General features: G+C 35.4%; 3 protein-coding genes across 4 annotated transcripts; 2 read left to right on the forward strand and 1 right to left on the reverse strand.

Moving 5' to 3' along the window:
- The first annotated feature begins 1,167 nt into the window (after nucleotides 1-1,167).
- On the forward strand, nucleotides 1,168-3,929 carry LOC18610096 (uncharacterized). 2 transcript variants are annotated; one of them, XM_018115080.2, is made up of 6 exons: nucleotides 1,168-1,306; nucleotides 2,302-2,440; nucleotides 2,553-2,692; nucleotides 2,827-3,103; nucleotides 3,199-3,458; nucleotides 3,579-3,929. In XM_018115080.2, exons 1-6 carry the CDS (start codon nucleotides 1,249-1,251, stop codon nucleotides 3,791-3,793), a joined length of 1,089 nt encoding a protein of 362 aa, XP_017970569.2. In that variant the 5' UTR covers nucleotides 1,168-1,248; the 3' UTR covers nucleotides 3,794-3,929. The 2 variants fall into 2 exon arrangements, with proteins under 2 accessions (XP_017970569.2, XP_017970568.2); XM_018115079.2 differs by having other exon boundaries at nucleotides 2,553-2,713; nucleotides 3,579-3,928.
- An 872-nt stretch (nucleotides 3,930-4,801) lies between these two features.
- Nucleotides 4,802-6,576, forward strand: LOC18610097 (uncharacterized). The gene is made up of 6 exons (XM_007045578.3): nucleotides 4,802-4,987; nucleotides 5,089-5,236; nucleotides 5,319-5,488; nucleotides 5,578-5,854; nucleotides 5,952-6,127; nucleotides 6,236-6,576. Exons 1-6 carry the CDS (start codon nucleotides 4,828-4,830, stop codon nucleotides 6,424-6,426), a joined length of 1,122 nt encoding a protein of 373 aa, XP_007045640.3. The 5' UTR covers nucleotides 4,802-4,827; the 3' UTR covers nucleotides 6,427-6,576.
- Nucleotides 6,577-7,039: 463 nt separating this feature from the next.
- Nucleotides 7,040-15,441, reverse strand: LOC18610098 (aconitate hydratase, cytoplasmic). Its single transcript, XM_007045580.3, has 20 exons — nucleotides 14,874-15,441; nucleotides 14,437-14,541; nucleotides 14,133-14,293; nucleotides 13,891-13,983; nucleotides 13,267-13,452; nucleotides 12,930-13,091; nucleotides 12,334-12,478; nucleotides 12,089-12,231; nucleotides 11,950-12,006; nucleotides 11,727-11,806; nucleotides 11,520-11,595; nucleotides 10,688-10,873; nucleotides 10,419-10,486; nucleotides 10,181-10,299; nucleotides 9,887-10,008; nucleotides 9,058-9,156; nucleotides 8,493-8,972; nucleotides 8,141-8,239; nucleotides 7,803-8,045; nucleotides 7,040-7,303 (listed from the first exon to the last, which is right to left on the reverse strand). Exons 1-20 carry the CDS (start codon nucleotides 15,166-15,168, stop codon nucleotides 7,235-7,237), a joined length of 2,988 nt encoding a protein of 995 aa, XP_007045642.3. The 5' UTR covers nucleotides 15,169-15,441; the 3' UTR covers nucleotides 7,040-7,234.
- Nucleotides 15,442-17,116: the final 1,675 nt, after the last annotated feature.

A 17,116-nucleotide genomic window follows, 5' to 3' on the forward strand; every position in this document is an offset into this window, starting at 1 on the left:
ACAAGCAAAACAAACAACAGGCTGTTCTTCTATGGTGACAAACATTTCAAGGCATAAGGCATTAAACCAGTGGCTCATGACTCTCCAATAGGTTTCCTTACATAAAACAAGAGAGACAGATAAATACTAAAAGGCAAGCCAGATTGATTCTAAAGAGAGGGATCGCAAGGAAAGTGTAGTTGATGTGTAAGGGAGAATTAATACTAATTCTCTATTTTCTATATTTTCTGTTTTCAAGTGAGAATCTCTAGTATATATTGTAAGTGTTCCTGTAAATGAGGAAAAATAAATTTTTGTTTATTGGTCAATAAGTATGGAAGACTGCTTGCATTTTAGTATGTTTTGTCTCATATTTCATTATGAACTGCTTGCAAATTAATGTTTGCTGAGAACTGCATTGGCAGATGGTTGGGGAATAGACAATCAAATGTATACAAAGAGGAATTGGAGAGAAGAAGAGAGAAAGAGAGAGATTACTAAAACTAGCTATTGATGTTAGAGATTAGAATTAGTTGATCATTTTTAATGAAACCCCATATTGTACACATTGTAAAGACCTTTATATTTGAGGCATTACTTGCTGCAATTTGATTTTATGATTTGTGAACATCATAAAACTTGTTGCAATTTGATTTTATGATTTGTGACCTTTATATTAGAAGATTTATGTGTTTCTATCTTGTACTTTTTAGCAGCACATTTTATATGCTACCATATAATTTAAGATTGCAGTCATATAGTCTAGGGCTGCATATTAATTTGGCTGTTAAATCCCATAAAAATGTGCTGTCGTACTTTTTCATACATCGGTTAAGATTGCACTTTTTCTAAGGCTGCATATTTTTCACTTATGGCTGTAAATTTTTTTGCAGCCAAAGGTCAAAAATGTTGTAGTGTATCAAGGGTTCTCAGGAATCTTTCCCTGACAATTAAAGTCCAAACTCATTTTGGGGAGGCACTATTATTAACCATGCATGTTAGGGAGGCATCGGATGCTTTGTTTGTAAAGAGAGAAATGGGATTTTCGTTGGAACAAGAAAAGATGAGGTGAATTTCCTGCAGAGTAGCTGGAGTTTATACGTTTCCCAGCCTATGGTTTAAGAATGTTAAGATCAAGCACAATAAATAGTAATCACTATATGGTATTTGAATCAAAGGAAGCTCAAAGTTTTCTTATAGTTTTCCTGGAAAGTTTACCCAAAGGTCTGGACAGTTCGTTCTATTAAAATTGCAGGTTGGAAATCCATCATGCCGACGCCAGATGGGGCGCCAAAGCCTTCTGATACACCTAACAAAGAAATGAAAGGTAAAGAACCCAATCTACCCTCGAGCCATCTGTAACAGTTGATATGGTTTTCCTTTTCCTAATTGATTTAACTAGCCCAGGGTTAATCACATATTGCCGAAGTAGTTGATTTTTTACTTCCATTGATCATTCTTTGCTTGCAACATGCATTACCTGCCTTATCATAATTAGAACATTGGAGTAACATGAAACTGAAAATGGGTATGAACACAACAGACTCAAAGCCTAAGAAACAAACAATTGGTGCAGAAGTGACATGACAAAGGGGCAATGGCTTTGCAGAGTCGATTCTCTTTTCTTGAATATTTTGTGTTTTAAGTCTTTATATCAGATGATTGCATTACCTCAACCAATAAAAATAAATAATTCTGGAAAATCAAAACCAAAGAAGGGAAAAAGGAACCTCACAACTACACAATCATGCAAGTATCACAAAACTCAAAAATTTTCCATTTTATTTTTTTAATTATGACATTAATTACGTGATTGAATAATTATATATAATTTTACCACTACATTTTATAATTTTGCTCATAAATGATCAAAAGTTATTCTTTTATTTACTAACAGAAAATTTTTTTTACCGTTAATGTTTTATAATTTTTGAATTAAATTTAAAATTTACAATCATTAAAAATTAAATAATAAATTTAACCCATCACTCTAACTAAAATGATAAATTTGAACTTTATCTCATCAAACAATCTCAACATATATTACATTTAATAGAATAAACTAATTAACAAATCAGCAAATTAACTAGTATGATAATCGGATAAAATCTAACATAAATTAGACAAAATATACTATTAGATTTGAACCTGAAATCTAAATATTTCAAAATCTCCGCTTTGTTATGTAGACCATGCTTGATCATCGAAAAAGGTTAGAATTTTCTAATCCCCTAGATTAATTAGCTTGAATAATCCATGCCTTTATTTTTTTTTAATTTCTATGGTCTAATTAATATGCAATTTCATATGATGAATTCGAAGGCTTGGAAACATGGCGAGAAGTGCCGCCGACGCACTACATACTAAAAATCGAGTCCTTCACTTCCCTTGTTGGAATCCTTAGGAAAACTGGTCTTGACCATTATGAATCAAATGTGTTCAAGGCTAGTGGCCGATCTTGGTATATACACTTTGATCGTTTCCTGTCAACAATATGTTTTTGATGTTGTATAGTATGAAAATTAATATATAGACTGCTCCTAATAACTAATATGGCTCTCCTTTTCTTGGAGGATGTTGTTACTATACCCTTGGGAAGACAAGAAAAGAAATGGGAGTCATTGTATCTCTCTCTACTTGAAATTAGTGCCCTACATTAAAGGCGAGATTTATAAAGCTCTTGTAATCTTTTTTGTATATGACCAACTTAAGGGTAAGTACTGGAGCTTTCAAGGTAAGGGTAGCAATTCGAAATAGCTCATTTTTGTTGTTTTTTTTTTTATTATTTTTTGAAATATTTTTACATACATCATATTCATGTGGTAATTTTGATAATACTTAACCTAGACACGACGGTGAGGACCTTTCATGACATGGACGAAAGTGGAGTTTCCCAACTAGTGTCTCCCGAATGTTTCGAAAATGCTTCGAATGGATTCTTGGTTAACGATAGTTGTGTGTTTGGAGTGGAGGTTTTTGCTATACAAAGTGGGAATAAAGTGGAACGTTTTCGCACCCTACGCAAACAAAGTGAAAAGGTCTACATTTGGAACGTGGAAAAGTTTTCTGAGTTGAAGGCAACAGGCCATTTTTCAGAACCCTTCTCTGTTGGGGGTTTCAAATGGTATGTATGTATGCATGGAACTTCATTGAACTTGATGAACTGCATTAAAAAGAGAGAGATTTATTTTTTATTTGTTCTGTTGTGTGTGCATGCAGGAGATTACACCTTTATCCCAGGGGTATCCCCAAGGCAATGGGCAAGTATCTGTCTATTTACCTATGTCTACACGATGAGTCCGAACCTGATCCTGGTTCTGGAGAGAAAAAGCAAGATGACTCCAAAGATGCTTCTGGTTCTGGAAAGAAAAAGCAGTATAATCCCCAACTTCCTTGTGGAAAGAAAATGCACGTTGAATATAAGCTGTCTATAAATAATCAAGGCAAAGATAAAAAACCTGAGAAAATATCAAAAAGAGGTGAGTATATTTATATGGTTTTGTCCAAACATGATATTCACTCTTAAAAGACTATGATAAGATGAAAGAATTGCTTATTTATTTATATTCGTAAAGACAGTGCTCCCATTTCTTATGCAGGGTATGCTTGGTTTAGTGCCTTAGACACTGCTTGGGGCTTCCCATACTTCACTAATTTGGATGATCCGGGATGGAGATGGGGTGGCTTTATTTTTCAGGATGCTTTGCTAATTGAATTGCAAATTATTTCCATGTCCCTGGATACTGCAGGAGCAGGAGATGAGATGGATATTGACTTTCCAAGACAAATACATGAACAAAGATATTTCGCTTGATCATCAATAGATGTCAACTAGTTTTATGTTTAGACATTGTTATACAAACAATTCCAATATTCAATTTAGCAATTCCCCAAATTACATACACTTCTTCAATTACAAAGGAAAAGCTCATTATTTAGTCGTGAATTTTAGTTTATTACTAAATTAATTGTACTTGCAATGTGTAGAAAATTAATTTAACGACCCCAAAAAACTATTAACTATGAGATTATCCAATTGTTCACAAAAAGTAAATATTTATAAATTTATTATTTAATATTCTTTCATGTCATTTGTGAATAGTCAAAAATTTCAACGTTGGACAAATAAACATTATCCTTCAATCAGGTATTGAAACAATAAAGTACAGTAAAACACATAAATAGTATTAAAAGAATTATTTTTTTTTAATTTAAAAGTATAGGAACATCCAAATTAACAAGTAGGCACCCAGTCTTCTTGTTATGAAAAATTTGATGAGGATTGCTATAGCTTGCTTTGACATGAACCCTCCAATGATTAATACTATAAAAGTGGTTTCTAGGTTATTAGTATTATTAACCAAATTCTCTTAGCATTGCGATCGAGTAAACATATAATACAATTATCCCTAACATTTTATTTATTTAAAAATTATTCTATTATTGGATCTACTCGAACATAATGTCATTAATTAAAATTACTTATTAAGCAAGATAATTTTTATCATTTCAATTAGAAATTCAAAAAAAGATCAAAGGGTAACACATAATAAAAATATTATATAGTGTGGTAATTAAATGGTGTTGTATCAATGAATTGATGTGTAGAAGAGTTTTTTAATCTTATATATGAAATCTTCTGATTGATGTGTAGCAAGAAACACATGGGGGGAGCTGATGAATATAATTGCTGATGCGTTGCCTCTGAAGAGAGAAACCACTAGGAACAAGAAATCGTTGCGGCCAGCTGATCAGACATATACTTTTTTCCCGCCCAGGGTTTAAGAATCTTTGATCAAAAGGGTTAAAGAATTGTTAAGAGAAATTAAAGCACACAATGGAGACTAGATGGGGTTAAAAGCAAGCTCAAACAAACTCTCCTATGGTCTCCCTGAAAAGTTTACACAAAAAACTGAATCCATTCCTACAACGGTACTGCAGGTAGTCATGAACAGGCAAGATGAGGATGGGAAGTCTTGTATTAACACACCTAGCAATGAAATGGAAGGTGAAGATCATCCAATTACTCTTAACTACAAAGTGATACCTATATGTTTTAGCTTCCTATCTAGATAATCTGCATGTGTGTGTATATGCAATTGGTATCAGGTGATAAATTAGTGAAAACAAAGAGAAAAGAGGCACCGGCACATTACATATTAGACATCGAGTCATTGCAAATGCTCTTGGAAATCCTCTCCAAACCCAGACTTGACAGATACGAATCGACTGAATTCGAAGCTAGTGGCCACAAATGGTGAGTTGCTTTCTGTTTTGTTTTCCTTTCTTTTTTAATTCTCCTTTGAAGAAGGAGCTGCTCATTCCTTAATATCTTGCAGGAGGTTGATACTGTACCCTGAGGGAGACAAGCAAAGAAATGGAGGTGGTCATATCTCTCTTTACTTGAGAATCGTGGACGTCGAGAAGCTAGGCCGTGCATGGGAGATTGATGCTCTTATAAATTTTTTTGTACTTGACCAAGAAGACAATCAGTACTTAAGCATTCAAGGTAACGTTAGGTTCCATTGAATTCTTTATCAACTTGTTTTTCTGAAACATGTATCACACTTGGTAGTAATTTTTTTTATGAAAGCCTAGATGGGAGAGTGAAGCGATTCAATGCTGTGAAGAGAGAATGGGGATTTTCTCGACTACTCCCTCTCACTGAATTCCATGATAAGGGCTACCTGAGTAAGAAAGGCAGGTGCGAGTTTGGAGTTGAAGTTTTTGTTCTAAAGAGTGAAGGTAAAGGGGAATGTTTTTCCATCCTGGATTACCCCATTAGAAATTACTATATTTGGAAGGTTGAAAAATTTTCCAAGTTAGGGGAATCAAGCCATTATTCCGAGGACTTCACTGTTGGGGACTACAAATGGTTTGTATATATACCTCATAAAAAAAAAAAAAAACTGTGCAGTGTTATATTGTAAATTGATGTATGCATGATACAATTATCTGCTGGATGCATGCAGGAGGCTACACCTCTATCGTCAAGGCGTTGCAAAGGTGAAGGGACAATATCTATCTATTTTTCTTTGCCTACATGAACTCAAGGAAAATACCTTTTGGACCCAATTTCATGTGGAATTCAAGCTGCGCATAATCGATCAATCTGATAAACTGAACTCTAAGAAAACAGAGAAGACAGGCGAGTTGAATGCATGATTATCATTATTTTACTAATGGCATTTACACTACTCTTGTTTGTGTATGAATTAATTGCCAATTCCAAGGAATGGATTTGTTTGTCATGCAGGCAATGCATGGTTTAGTGCCACTAAGCCTGCTTGGGGCTTTCCATACTTCATAAAGCGGGCTGACCTAGAAGGAAACAAGGACTTCATTGTTAATGATGAAATGGTTGTTGAAGCAGAAATTAGTTCCATGTCCATGGCGAAAGAGCTTACTCCAGATCCTCCGAAACCCCAGGAAGAGGTAAGACCCTGAAGATGATGATTGGCCACCTGAACTTAATCGAGATACTTGTAATGTTGCAAGGTGTTAAAGAGTGTTTTATGTTTTTAACACATCATTATGCAATCATTTTAACATTCAACAATTCACAATAAAATGCTAATTTATTGGGACTTTACCCTACTTTGTGTGCAGTAGGGAAGTTTTCAATGGAAAATAATGTCTGCAGCAAGTCGAATGAATACGTAGTAAAACACCAAGTCTTGCCCCTGTTGTTGATAGGAAACATCACATAATAATTGGTGACTAGAACAATGACATAAACTGGAATATCCATTCTGCCCTATTCCGTACCAGTTGTCCAGATTCAACCTGCTGGTTGCAGACAACGTGGGTAACCACAGAACAAGAACATAACACTCCAAGGGAAATATTCTAAGAGAGTAATGTTTACTTGCACTGCGTTCTTTGCTACACCTGCCATTGACAAGAGTTAATTGGTAGGATAAAAGTTATAGGTCGGATGTATGTCGAACCAGTCGACTTGGGGAATAAGTTGGTGCAGATTGGGTTGTCTAAACAGCAATTTTTTAAACTCACAATCGGGAAACAACGAAAGAAGCAATCACCCCCAACTACACCAATGTAAAAATTAAAACTTACATTTCTCGAAATATTCCTGTTCATCGACAGACTAGACCTGTCTGCAAAACTCAATTTAAGGAAAACTACAAGGTCCCATTGATGGGAATTTTTAAGTTATTTGATAGCTTTATTTGCATCTCACATTTTACAATGGACACAACTCATGGAACGGCATGAGGCTCCCAGCCAATGGCACTTACTGCTTAATTAAGTTTCTAATAACATATGGAAGTATACCACCATTGTTGAAGTAGGCCAATTCAACCTGCAAATGAAACCACAGTTAGCTTTTGGTATTATAGGGCTTGTGCTCAAAAAACCAGGAAAAATGTATATAACTGAAGAGTTGAATCTGAGATAAAAACTTTTATCTAAACAGGCAACATTTAAAAAGGGAAACAGAGGGAGAGAGAAAGAGAGAGTGAGAGAGAGAGAGAGAGAGAGAGAGAGAGAGAGATTCCCCATAAACATAAAGCTAGTATAACTTAGCACGATTAAAATTGATCTCACTACTCCTAACTGTAGCAGCATTTGATGCATGGAATGCAATATTAGTATATTACCCAGTGAATCACATCACAAGCATATGATTGCTGAGAGCCTGGGAGTACAAGATAAGTACTTGCAGTTTCCATTAAAACGTTACCAGGCATTAACATTGACAGTGACTGACAAATTGGAGAGATAATCACACAATTGCAGAAGATGAATGCCTATACTATTTTGCACCTAACAAGCAAATAATTGAAACCATTTAGTAGTACCTCAGTGTCGAAGCGGACAGTGCAGGTGAAAGACTTCCCGTTGTTGGTTGTGACAGACACATCTTGGCCAGGCCTTATATGAGTTATATTGCTTGGGAGATCTATGGTATAACGCTCGTGACCAGTCAAACCTAGTGTGTCAGCATCCTCACCAGACTTGAAACAAAGTGGAATGATGCCCATTCCTACCAAATTACTACGATGGATTCTCTCAAAACTTTTGGCAATCACTGCTTTTACTCCCTGTAATACAACATAGTTACTCAGGAGGACAAAAAAGGGCAAGTGCATCTGAAGACCAATGATAATTTCTTTAATGTGGCCAAATCAAGACTTACCAATAGCATTGGACCTTTTGCAGCCCAATCTCGGGAGCTACCACTTCCATACTCAGCTCCAGCCAAAACAATGGTGTCATGTCCTGCAGCCTTGTACCTCTGAAATTACAGGTTGATTGTACAGCTTAGTATTTAATCATACTGGGTGCTAATTAATCATATTTCATAACAAGACAAAAATGGATTGTACAATGGTCAAGAGTTAATTTGTTATCATTTTTGCTTAACAAAAGTTCTCTGTATTGAAAAATTGAAAAAGAAAGCACTGCTAAGAGATCAAGATTTGTTCCTATTAAAATAACAAATTGGTCCTGTAAGGAATCGCAGTGGGCTTTAATGATGAAGAACTCACCATTGCTGCTTCAAATACATAGAGTTTTTCTCCTGTAGGGACATGTACGGTCTTTGGGCCAACTTCCCCATTCAACAGTTTGTTCACAAGGCGAATGTTAGCAAAAGTTCCCCTAGCCATCACTTCATCGTTACCACGACGACTTCCATAAGAATTGAAGTCCTTGTGTTCCACCCCACGTTCAAGTAGGTATTTTGCAGCAGGACTGTCCTTATGGATGCTCCCTGCTGGAGAAATGTGATCTGTTGTGATACTGTCACCAAAGTTCAGTAAACAGTAGGCATCCTTTACCCCATGGGCCCCAGGAGGCTCCATGGTCATACTCTTGAAGTATGGAGGCTCATGAATGTAGGTTGAGTTGGAGTCCCATGAGTACATGGTGGAAGATGGCACTGATAGCTGATTCCACATGGGATTACCCTTTGTAATAGCCTGGTAAGTACTTTTGAACATCTCTGGCAAGACACTGGATTGAACAGCCTAAACAGCAGAGAGCCCAATCTAAATAATTCCATGATTAAACACATGAAAACTGAAATTCCTATGCAAATTTTAGGGTGTCTACCTGTGCAATTTCCTCAGTAGATGGCCAGATATCCTTAAAATAGACACTCTTACCATCCTTCCCAGTTCCAATTGGCTCCTTGTCAAAGTCAATGTCAACCTGGAAAGTAGTCGCAGTTACTCATTGATTATCAAGAATGATACGGAAAAAGCTATTAGCCTTTTATCAGGAAAAAAAAAAGAAGGAAAAAAAAAAAGGTAATTTGTAAAGATCTCTGCTAAAAGATTGCTTCCTAAGTAATTTTGACACTCAGGCTGTCATCTTAATGCACACACATAACCAAACAAAGCAACAGTTGAAGCAAGATTTGACTAATATTATGGCTAAATACCTATGGCATGATGTGAAATTAATTATCATAGACTAGCAAATTACCCCCATGCATTCCCACAATTCTACTAAAATTACATTTCCAAATACCATACCAAGGCCACAAGATTTCACTAGAAGCACAGCTATAGAATGCATGCAATGCTAGTCTGTTACCATCCAACCATGCAAATGAAATGAAATGCAATGATCAATCAGACTAAATGCCAGTGATGCCAGCCCTGAACCCACACTCCACTCTCCCATGAGGAGATGGAAGTTAAAAACACTTAAGAACAGGATAAGACTTATAAATTATTAAACAAACTTATTGAATAAAAACTGATTTTTTTGCATGGAAAATTAAATCCAGATACACAACAATTATCTGATTTACACGTTGATCATCAATAAACTCCCCAAGATTTTGAGTTGACACAGGTTATTTAGATTATATAATGAGAATAAAGTAACTTTCATAAATTTCGGCATCACCAGTAAATAATCAGATATTATGTACCGTGCCAGCTAGGGCATAGGCAACAACTAAAGGTGGTGAAGCAAGGTAGTTGGCTCTTGTTAAGGCATGAACACGACCCTCAAAATTCCGGTTCCCAGAAAGCACAGCAGCAGCTATAACGTCTGCGTAGAATATTAGAATCAAATTAGATTTGCAAGCAAAAACTGAACATTAATCTTGGCAAAGAAATATGACCAACAAGTTAGCACACGTCATGATATTTGACTATTACAAGCTGACTGTAGGTAAATTATGGATCCAACAGAAGTTTTACAGTTAAAATTTCAATGGTACCATTTTCTGAAATAGCAGAGGCAACTGATTCATCCAATTCCCCTGAATTTCCAATACATGTTGTGCAGCCATATCCAACAATATTGAAGCCCTGCTTATTCAAGTATTCTTGCAGCCCACTGCACGACATAAACCAAAATTAGTAAACAATTCTCTCATAATTTCTATAGAATATTTTAGAAAGGAAAACTGTATTACTCCAAGTCCACTTCAAATACAAGCAGAAATAAAGCAATACCTCTGCAATAAATATTTTGTAACAACTCCTGAACCTGGTGCAAGACTTGTCTTTATCCAAGGCTTGACCTGAAGAACAATTATTTTAGCAATTTCATTTGAACATTAATGTTGGCATTCATAAGTTCAAGGAAAAGCAAGGAAGACTGAATACACTGGAGTGAGATTTTTTCTTTTATGGAAAGAAAAAAGAGAAGAGGGATGGAAGGGAGAAAACAAAAGAGAGAAGGAAAGAGTAGCAGAAACATATAAAACATAAACATGCCAAACCTGTAAACCAAGCTCACAAGCCTTTTTTGCAACAAGACCTGCTCCAAGCATCACACTTGGGTTTGATGTATTGGTGCAGCTCGTAATTGCAGCAATCACAACACTGCCATGCTTAAGCTCTGCTGGCTTCCCATGGAATGAAAATTTTGCCACTTTGTCCTGTGCCTCTTTTGGTACAGCAAAACCCTGCAACATGGTAAAACATTCAGCAGAATGTTTAAAAGTTTAACAGAAAGTAAATCACTCTATTAAAAATTTGCACATTGAAGGAGAGAATTTGTGATCAAACCTGGTTTATTTCATGTCCTTCCTGCCTAACCATATTATTTTATCCTTTATTTTTCTACCGTGTGGTTGTGGTGCCCTAGACACCAGATTTTTGCAAAAGCAAAGCATAGATATTTTGGAAGATTAGAGAGGTAAGAAGTTGAGAAACAGGGAAAAGGGAGATATTTTGTCCATATGAAGAGTCATATCATTAGTAGATGGCTTTCTTGTTCTACATGTCAGATTCATGATAGCATATTTAACATCCATTACTAAGTCAGTACAATAGTAGACAACAATCTGATTTGGGGAGTTAGGCCACTTGCGCATCACATGCAATCAAAGATATTTGTCCTCCACTTTGTAGCCAGGTAAATTTTTCTTTTCTTGATCATCATACTTTATATCAAATTGTTGTGTGCTTTGTTCAACTAACCCTCGAAAGTTAAACAAACGAATTATCAAGCAATTCACAGTAAATAACTGTTCCTTAAAACAAGATAATGTGCACTAGATAGGACATAGATGAACAAGAACTTAGATACACAGCAGGTTCAAGACTCACCTTGAAACCAACTTTATTATTAAGACAAGAATTCCAATCAGCCTTCATTTCTTTCAAAGGAACCCGATCATGAGGTCTGAAAAGAATAGCAGCAGTTACATTGAATTAATATAACACATCATATTTAGAATATACAAAAATGCCAAAGAAAAACAAGAAGCTAATGCCCTAATAAAACAAATGAGAAATAGTGGCAGAAAAGCAAACCTCTTTGGTCCTGAAATACAGGGTTCAACTTCTGCAAGGTTTAATTCGAGATATGATGAGTACACTCTTTCTTGTTGGGGCTGAACATATCAAGATTAGGGTTGGGAGGAAAACACACAGAAAAGGAAAAAACTAGATTAGTTATATCTAGATAAAAAAACAACTGGAAGCTGATCGGTGTAAAGGATAAAAGTCCAAATGAAAAAGTAAGTAAAGTTTTTACCTCATTGTAGTCAACAAACATTTTATTTGCACGGAGATATGATTCTATCATTGCCACCTGAATTTAACGACACGGATGTCATCTAGTGCTTCAATAATTGCAGATTGAAGGAAGTTATAGGATTTAGTAGAATACTCACAGTTTCATCACTTCTGCCAGTCAATTTGAGATACTGCAAAGTAACATGATCAACAGGGAAGAATCCCATGGTTGCACCATACTCAGGAGACATATTAGCAATGGTAGCCCTGTCAGCCAATGATAGTTCACCCATACCATCCCCTACGAATACATACAAATTTAAGAACTTATATAGGAAATAAAAGAGCCACGCAATTAAGGAACTAAGAGTAACTTAAGATCAGCCAAATAAAAAGTCATTACCGTAAAACTCAACAAATTTGCCAACAACACCATGCTTCCTCAGCATCTGTGTCACGGTTAGAACCAAGTCTGTAGCTGTCACACCGTTTCTTAATTTTCCAGATAACTTGAATCCAACAACACCGGGCAACACCATGCTCATGGGCTGTCAATTTCAAAAAAAAAATTAACATTAGGAAAAATGCAAATAATAAACGACATATATTCAAACAAATGAATGGGAAAACAAGAACAGTCAACAACAGTTGGATAATGTACAGGATTACAATTGTTCTCAAGTCGTTAGACTATTATCACCTTAATTGGTTACCAACAAGGAATGCAAGGTAAAGACCAGTTGCACACACATGAAAATAATGTGGCAACATAAATTGAAAGAGTCTTCACACTCGTGCAGTGAAATTTCAGGTTCACCTCTAACCGTTAAGCTTAGCATATTGCATGGAAACATTACTTTGCAGTCGGTTCAACAAAGGAGAACCATGTTCTACTGAATTGAGGTACAGATTTTAACCAACAACAATTGATATCATCACAAAACAAAGTTGATCAACAGTTTTGGGGTAAATATGTTATTATTCCATGACAATACATACCTGACCAAGCATGGCTGCCTCAGCTTCAATACCTCCAACTCCCCATCCAGCAACTCCTAGCCCATCTATCATAGTTGTATGGGAATCAGTTCCAACCACACTATCAGGGTAGAGCAGGCCATCAGTGTTGAACACAACCCGTCCAAGATATTCAAGGTTAACCTGAAATTTTTTGGTGTCAACTCAATTTGACAAAATATTCACATAGATTAACCATCCATGAAAAATTCAAAGTAATGCCAAACATAAGCTTATTTGGTCATCACTTGATAAAAAGTTTGTTACACATTATTGCAAAAGTGTTCATTGCATATTGCACTCTGTTTCCAAATTATACCTGATGCACAATACCAGAACCAGGAGGAACAACAAGCATATTACGGAAAGCTGTAGACCCCCATTTAAGGAAAGAAAACCTTTCCTTGTTCCTCTGAAACTCAAGCTCCATGTTTGCTTGCACTGCATTTTCTGATCTTGTTACATCAACTTGAACTGAATGATCAATGACAAGATCTACTGGAACCTGAATACAAGGTATTTTCAGCAACACGCTATAAGGATACAGTAAAATATTATTGCACGATAGCCAGGCATGTTGTAACAGGACATTTGGAAAAGAGTTTCAAAAGTCCATATCATTGAGCTGTTATCAATTAGAAATTTCTAGATAACTTCCCATATATCATATAAATAACAATTAGGATAAAAAGTGGAAAAACAGATGTCTCACACTGATAGCATAGGAGCAGTTGAAGATGCTTTCACACTAACTAGCACATTAATATGACATGTAAAGTTATCTTAAGATCCCCAACCTTATTAAGTCAAAAATATGAAAATATTGCGACCTCAACCTATGGCATCAAGAAAATTGACCATCCCCTAAAATAGCAATTGGTTGACAATATTTCAGAACTCTATTACAGTAAATACTGATGCAAATGACTTAAACATAACGCACCAAAGGATTAATCTTGCTTGTATCACTGCCAAGCTTGTTCATAGCATCACGCATACAAGCAAGGTCGACTACAGCTGGCACTCCCGTAAAATCCTGAGAACAAAACAAATGGATTAAAGATAAAACAAAACCATCATTTGTTTCTTTTAGTACAAAGAACTAAAAACTTAGACAGCTTGAAGCCCTTTTTATGATAATTTATGCTTATGTTTGTGTCTGTGTAAACCAGGTTTATGAAACACCTGCAAAAGAACACGAGCAGGCTTGAAGGGGATTTCGACTTGCTTTGGTGATGTATTTTCCCAATCAATAATTTTCTCAACATCTTCCTTCTTCACTTGGAAGTTGTCACAATTACGAACGGCAGATTCGAGCAGGATTCTGATAGAGTATGGCAGTTTATCTGTTACATATACAGCAGAAACAAGGAGCAGGTATTATCAGCCAGACAACTAGGAGAAACAACTAAATTGGACAAAGGGATGAAATAGTATATCAAAGTCATCAAGTAAATGTACATATATATACTTATACGAGAAAATTTACCAATCCTTGGATCATTCAGGGCAGGCAAGCTATAGAACTTTCCAAACTCGCCACCACCTGGCTTGGGAAGACTTGTCAACACTGCCTTGAAAGGATGTTCAGAAGCTGAAAATCATATAAGAAAAGGTTAAATAAATAAAAACACTCAGCTGATAAATTTTCAATTTAATTTTAAAATTAAGATTGAACAGTCACTAGAGTCTAGTGAAAATTTTTAAAAGTAATTATTAATTATTATTCGGAAAAAAAAACTAATAAAAAGTTTTAAAAATCTGAGGCTTCTCATTAATTGAATCCGATCAAGCAACCTAAGACTTTGACTGAGAGGTTAAAACTAATCAAGCAAACTAAAATCCGCAATAAAATGTCTAATTTAAGCTAAAATCAGATTCAAAATGAAGCAAAAGACAAGCTCCGAAAGTATTGGAGAGCAGTACCCATAGTAGCAAACTTCCTCTCCAACCGTTCGATGACTGGAGTAACAGCTCTGATCTGAGCACGGAGGCTAAGAGGAGATCTCCAATCGAGACGGTGGCTCCACCGCGGAACGGAGCCGTGGAACGAACGAACGGCGGCGGAGGTGAGAGATCGGTGGTGGCTGACGAGAGAAGGAGAGCCGGGATTAGTCGAAGTGAGATTCCGAAATGAAGAAGGGAAAAGGCGAGTCCGGGAATAAGAGGAAGCTGCTCTTAAGAGAGAGGAAGAAGCTGAGGATGAGGTCGTTATATACATGACGTAGGACGATCAAGATCACTCGATTTAACGAACACGCATTCACATAAAAATGGCAGTAGGCAGAAGATAAGGGCAAAGGAAATCGGTGAAGGGAACCTAACAGCAATTCATGGCCGTTTCCTGACTCTCTCTTTTTTTTATATATATTAATTTATCAAAGAAGACAAAGAGAAGGGCGTGTGGAGAATGGGCGCAATGAGAAAGACCCTAGGGCTGCGTGCCCGCTTTGTAGAACGGCTCTGGCCAGTTCAGAGCTGATGCCTCCGGAATTCCTGGGATTAAGCGATTCTGTACTCCGATCTAGCGATTTTAGCTTGAACTCCCCACTACGGTTCTGCCACGTGGGAAAATCTTGGTTTGTTTTGTCTTCGATCCGTGGAATGTGGGTCCAGATTTGAGAAGGGAGTCTAAAGGAATTTTTCTTTTGTTTGGGGGCGAAACGTTTTGGAAGTTTCGCATGGGGCAAGTGGTAACATACTATTCCCGCATTACACATTTGTTAATGGGTCAATAATTCATCCGCTGCGGTGCATGTTTATTCCATTAGTGGCATCAACCCAATTGCTTGTTACCATCAGATAACATTGCCATAAGATCTGGGGACCACATGGCATATTGGATGGGTGTCCAGGAAGTTGGTGTGGCCCGCAGTCGCATGCGATTGTGGCCTAATATATGGAAGGTTTTGAACTTTCAATGAGGTGTCAGATCAACGGTCGTGGTTTGCCTTTATGGAGATTGGGTTTTTTATGGAAGAAAAAATTATCAGCTTTTGTTATTGGATCTTTTAGGTGGGGACCAGTACACGTTGACGATGCTTAGCTTTTTCCTCTGCTTCCCACCATAGCTGTTAATCTTTGAAAGTTGAAAATCATTCGTTTCAAAAAAATTAAAAAAAAAACAAATACTTAAAAAAATGTTAATTATAAATTAAAATAAGTTATTATTTTTATTAAATTTAATTAAATTTGACATAATATAATCACTTATTATAATAAATAATAATATGATAAGACAGTACGAAGATGTGTTATTTTTTAATTTTTATATAAATATAAAATAAAATTTATTTTTTAAATAAATAATAATAATAATTTATTTAATTTAAAATAAAATATAAATATTTAATTAAACTTAATAAAAAATTTTCAATAAATTTTAAAAATATTATGCCTACGTTTTGAATTGACGGAAGAGGTTATAGGCTGGAATTTTACATCTCTTTGCCATATGTTGCACAAAGGAAATATGAAATTTCTTAAAGACTCTTACTTGTCTATGGCACCTCGGCCAACTGCTCCATCCTGTCTAAAAATATAAAAAAGAAATAAGAAGTTGACGTTGAATGCTTGACTTGAAATTTTTACTTTCCAATTTAAAAAAAATAAACGAAAAAAGTCTACCGCAGTTAAACACTTGAATTTTGCTTTCTCTTACACAAGGAATTGAATAGAAAGAATGTAAAGATGTGTTCATGAGTTTTATCCTTTGCCAAGCTTGCCACGACTCCATAACTCTTATGCTTACTTGTACCTTCTATATTACTTACATTAAAATTAAAAAAAAGATCAAATTAATATTATTCACATATGCAAATTGAATATTAAATAAAAATTTACATTCAATTTAATGATAAGTGAATGTTTCTTTCCACTTAAAAGTTAAATTCGATTTTTTCTCCTATTGATTAAAAAATATATATTTCTCTAATTGTATATTTGACAAGAACGGTTCAATGATCTTAAAGGCATAAAACAAAATATTCAAAAAAAGTCAATTTATTGAAATTAATACAATTTTTTAAAAAGCTTTGAATAACTAAATTCATATTTTCTATTCGACATATTCAAATATTTATTATGAAGTATCAAAAATATTTAACTATTATAATTATTTTATATATTTTTAAATGATTAATATAAAATTAATAATTAAATTTTTTAAT

Source organism: Theobroma cacao, chromosome 2, assembly GCF_053813885.1.
Source record: "Theobroma cacao isolate CCN51 chromosome 2, ASM5381388v1, whole genome shotgun sequence".
NCBI lineage: Eukaryota > Viridiplantae > Streptophyta > Magnoliopsida > Malvales > Malvaceae > Theobroma > Theobroma cacao.

What these genes read in the sequence shown, in the direction of transcription:
- LOC18610096 (XM_018115079.2), top strand. Translation starts at nt 1,249, where the DNA reads ATGCCGACGCCAGATGGGGCGCCAAAGCCTTCTGATACACCTAACAAA. An exon ending in ACCTAACAAAGAAATGAAAG is followed by an intron (nt 1,307 to 2,301) that starts GTAAAGAACCCA and finishes ATGAATTCGAAG; the next exon opens with GCTTGGAAACATGGCGAGAA. An exon ending in TAAGTACTGGAGCTTTCAAG is followed by an intron (nt 2,714 to 2,826) that starts GTAAGGGTAGCA and finishes TACTTAACCTAG; the next exon opens with ACACGACGGTGAGGACCTTT.
- LOC18610097 (XM_007045578.3), top strand. Translation starts at nt 4,828, where the DNA reads ATGGGGTTAAAAGCAAGCTCAAACAAACTCTCCTATGGTCTCCCTGAA. An exon ending in TCAGTACTTAAGCATTCAAG is followed by an intron (nt 5,489 to 5,577) that starts GTAACGTTAGGT and finishes ATGAAAGCCTAG; the next exon opens with ATGGGAGAGTGAAGCGATTC. An exon ending in ACTGTTGGGGACTACAAATG is followed by an intron (nt 5,855 to 5,951) that starts GTTTGTATATAT and finishes GGATGCATGCAG; the next exon opens with GAGGCTACACCTCTATCGTC.
- LOC18610098 (XM_007045580.3), bottom strand. Translation starts at nt 15,168, where the DNA reads ATGTATATAACGACCTCATCCTCAGCTTCTTCCTCTCTCTTAAGAGCA. An exon ending in TGTATTTCAGGACCAAAGAG is followed by an intron (nt 11,596 to 11,726) that starts GTTTGCTTTTCT and finishes TATTCTTTTCAG; the next exon opens with ACCTCATGATCGGGTTCCTT. An exon ending in CTCTGCTATTTCAGAAAATG is followed by an intron (nt 10,009 to 10,180) that starts GTACCATTGAAA and finishes TATTCTACGCAG; the next exon opens with ACGTTATAGCTGCTGCTGTG.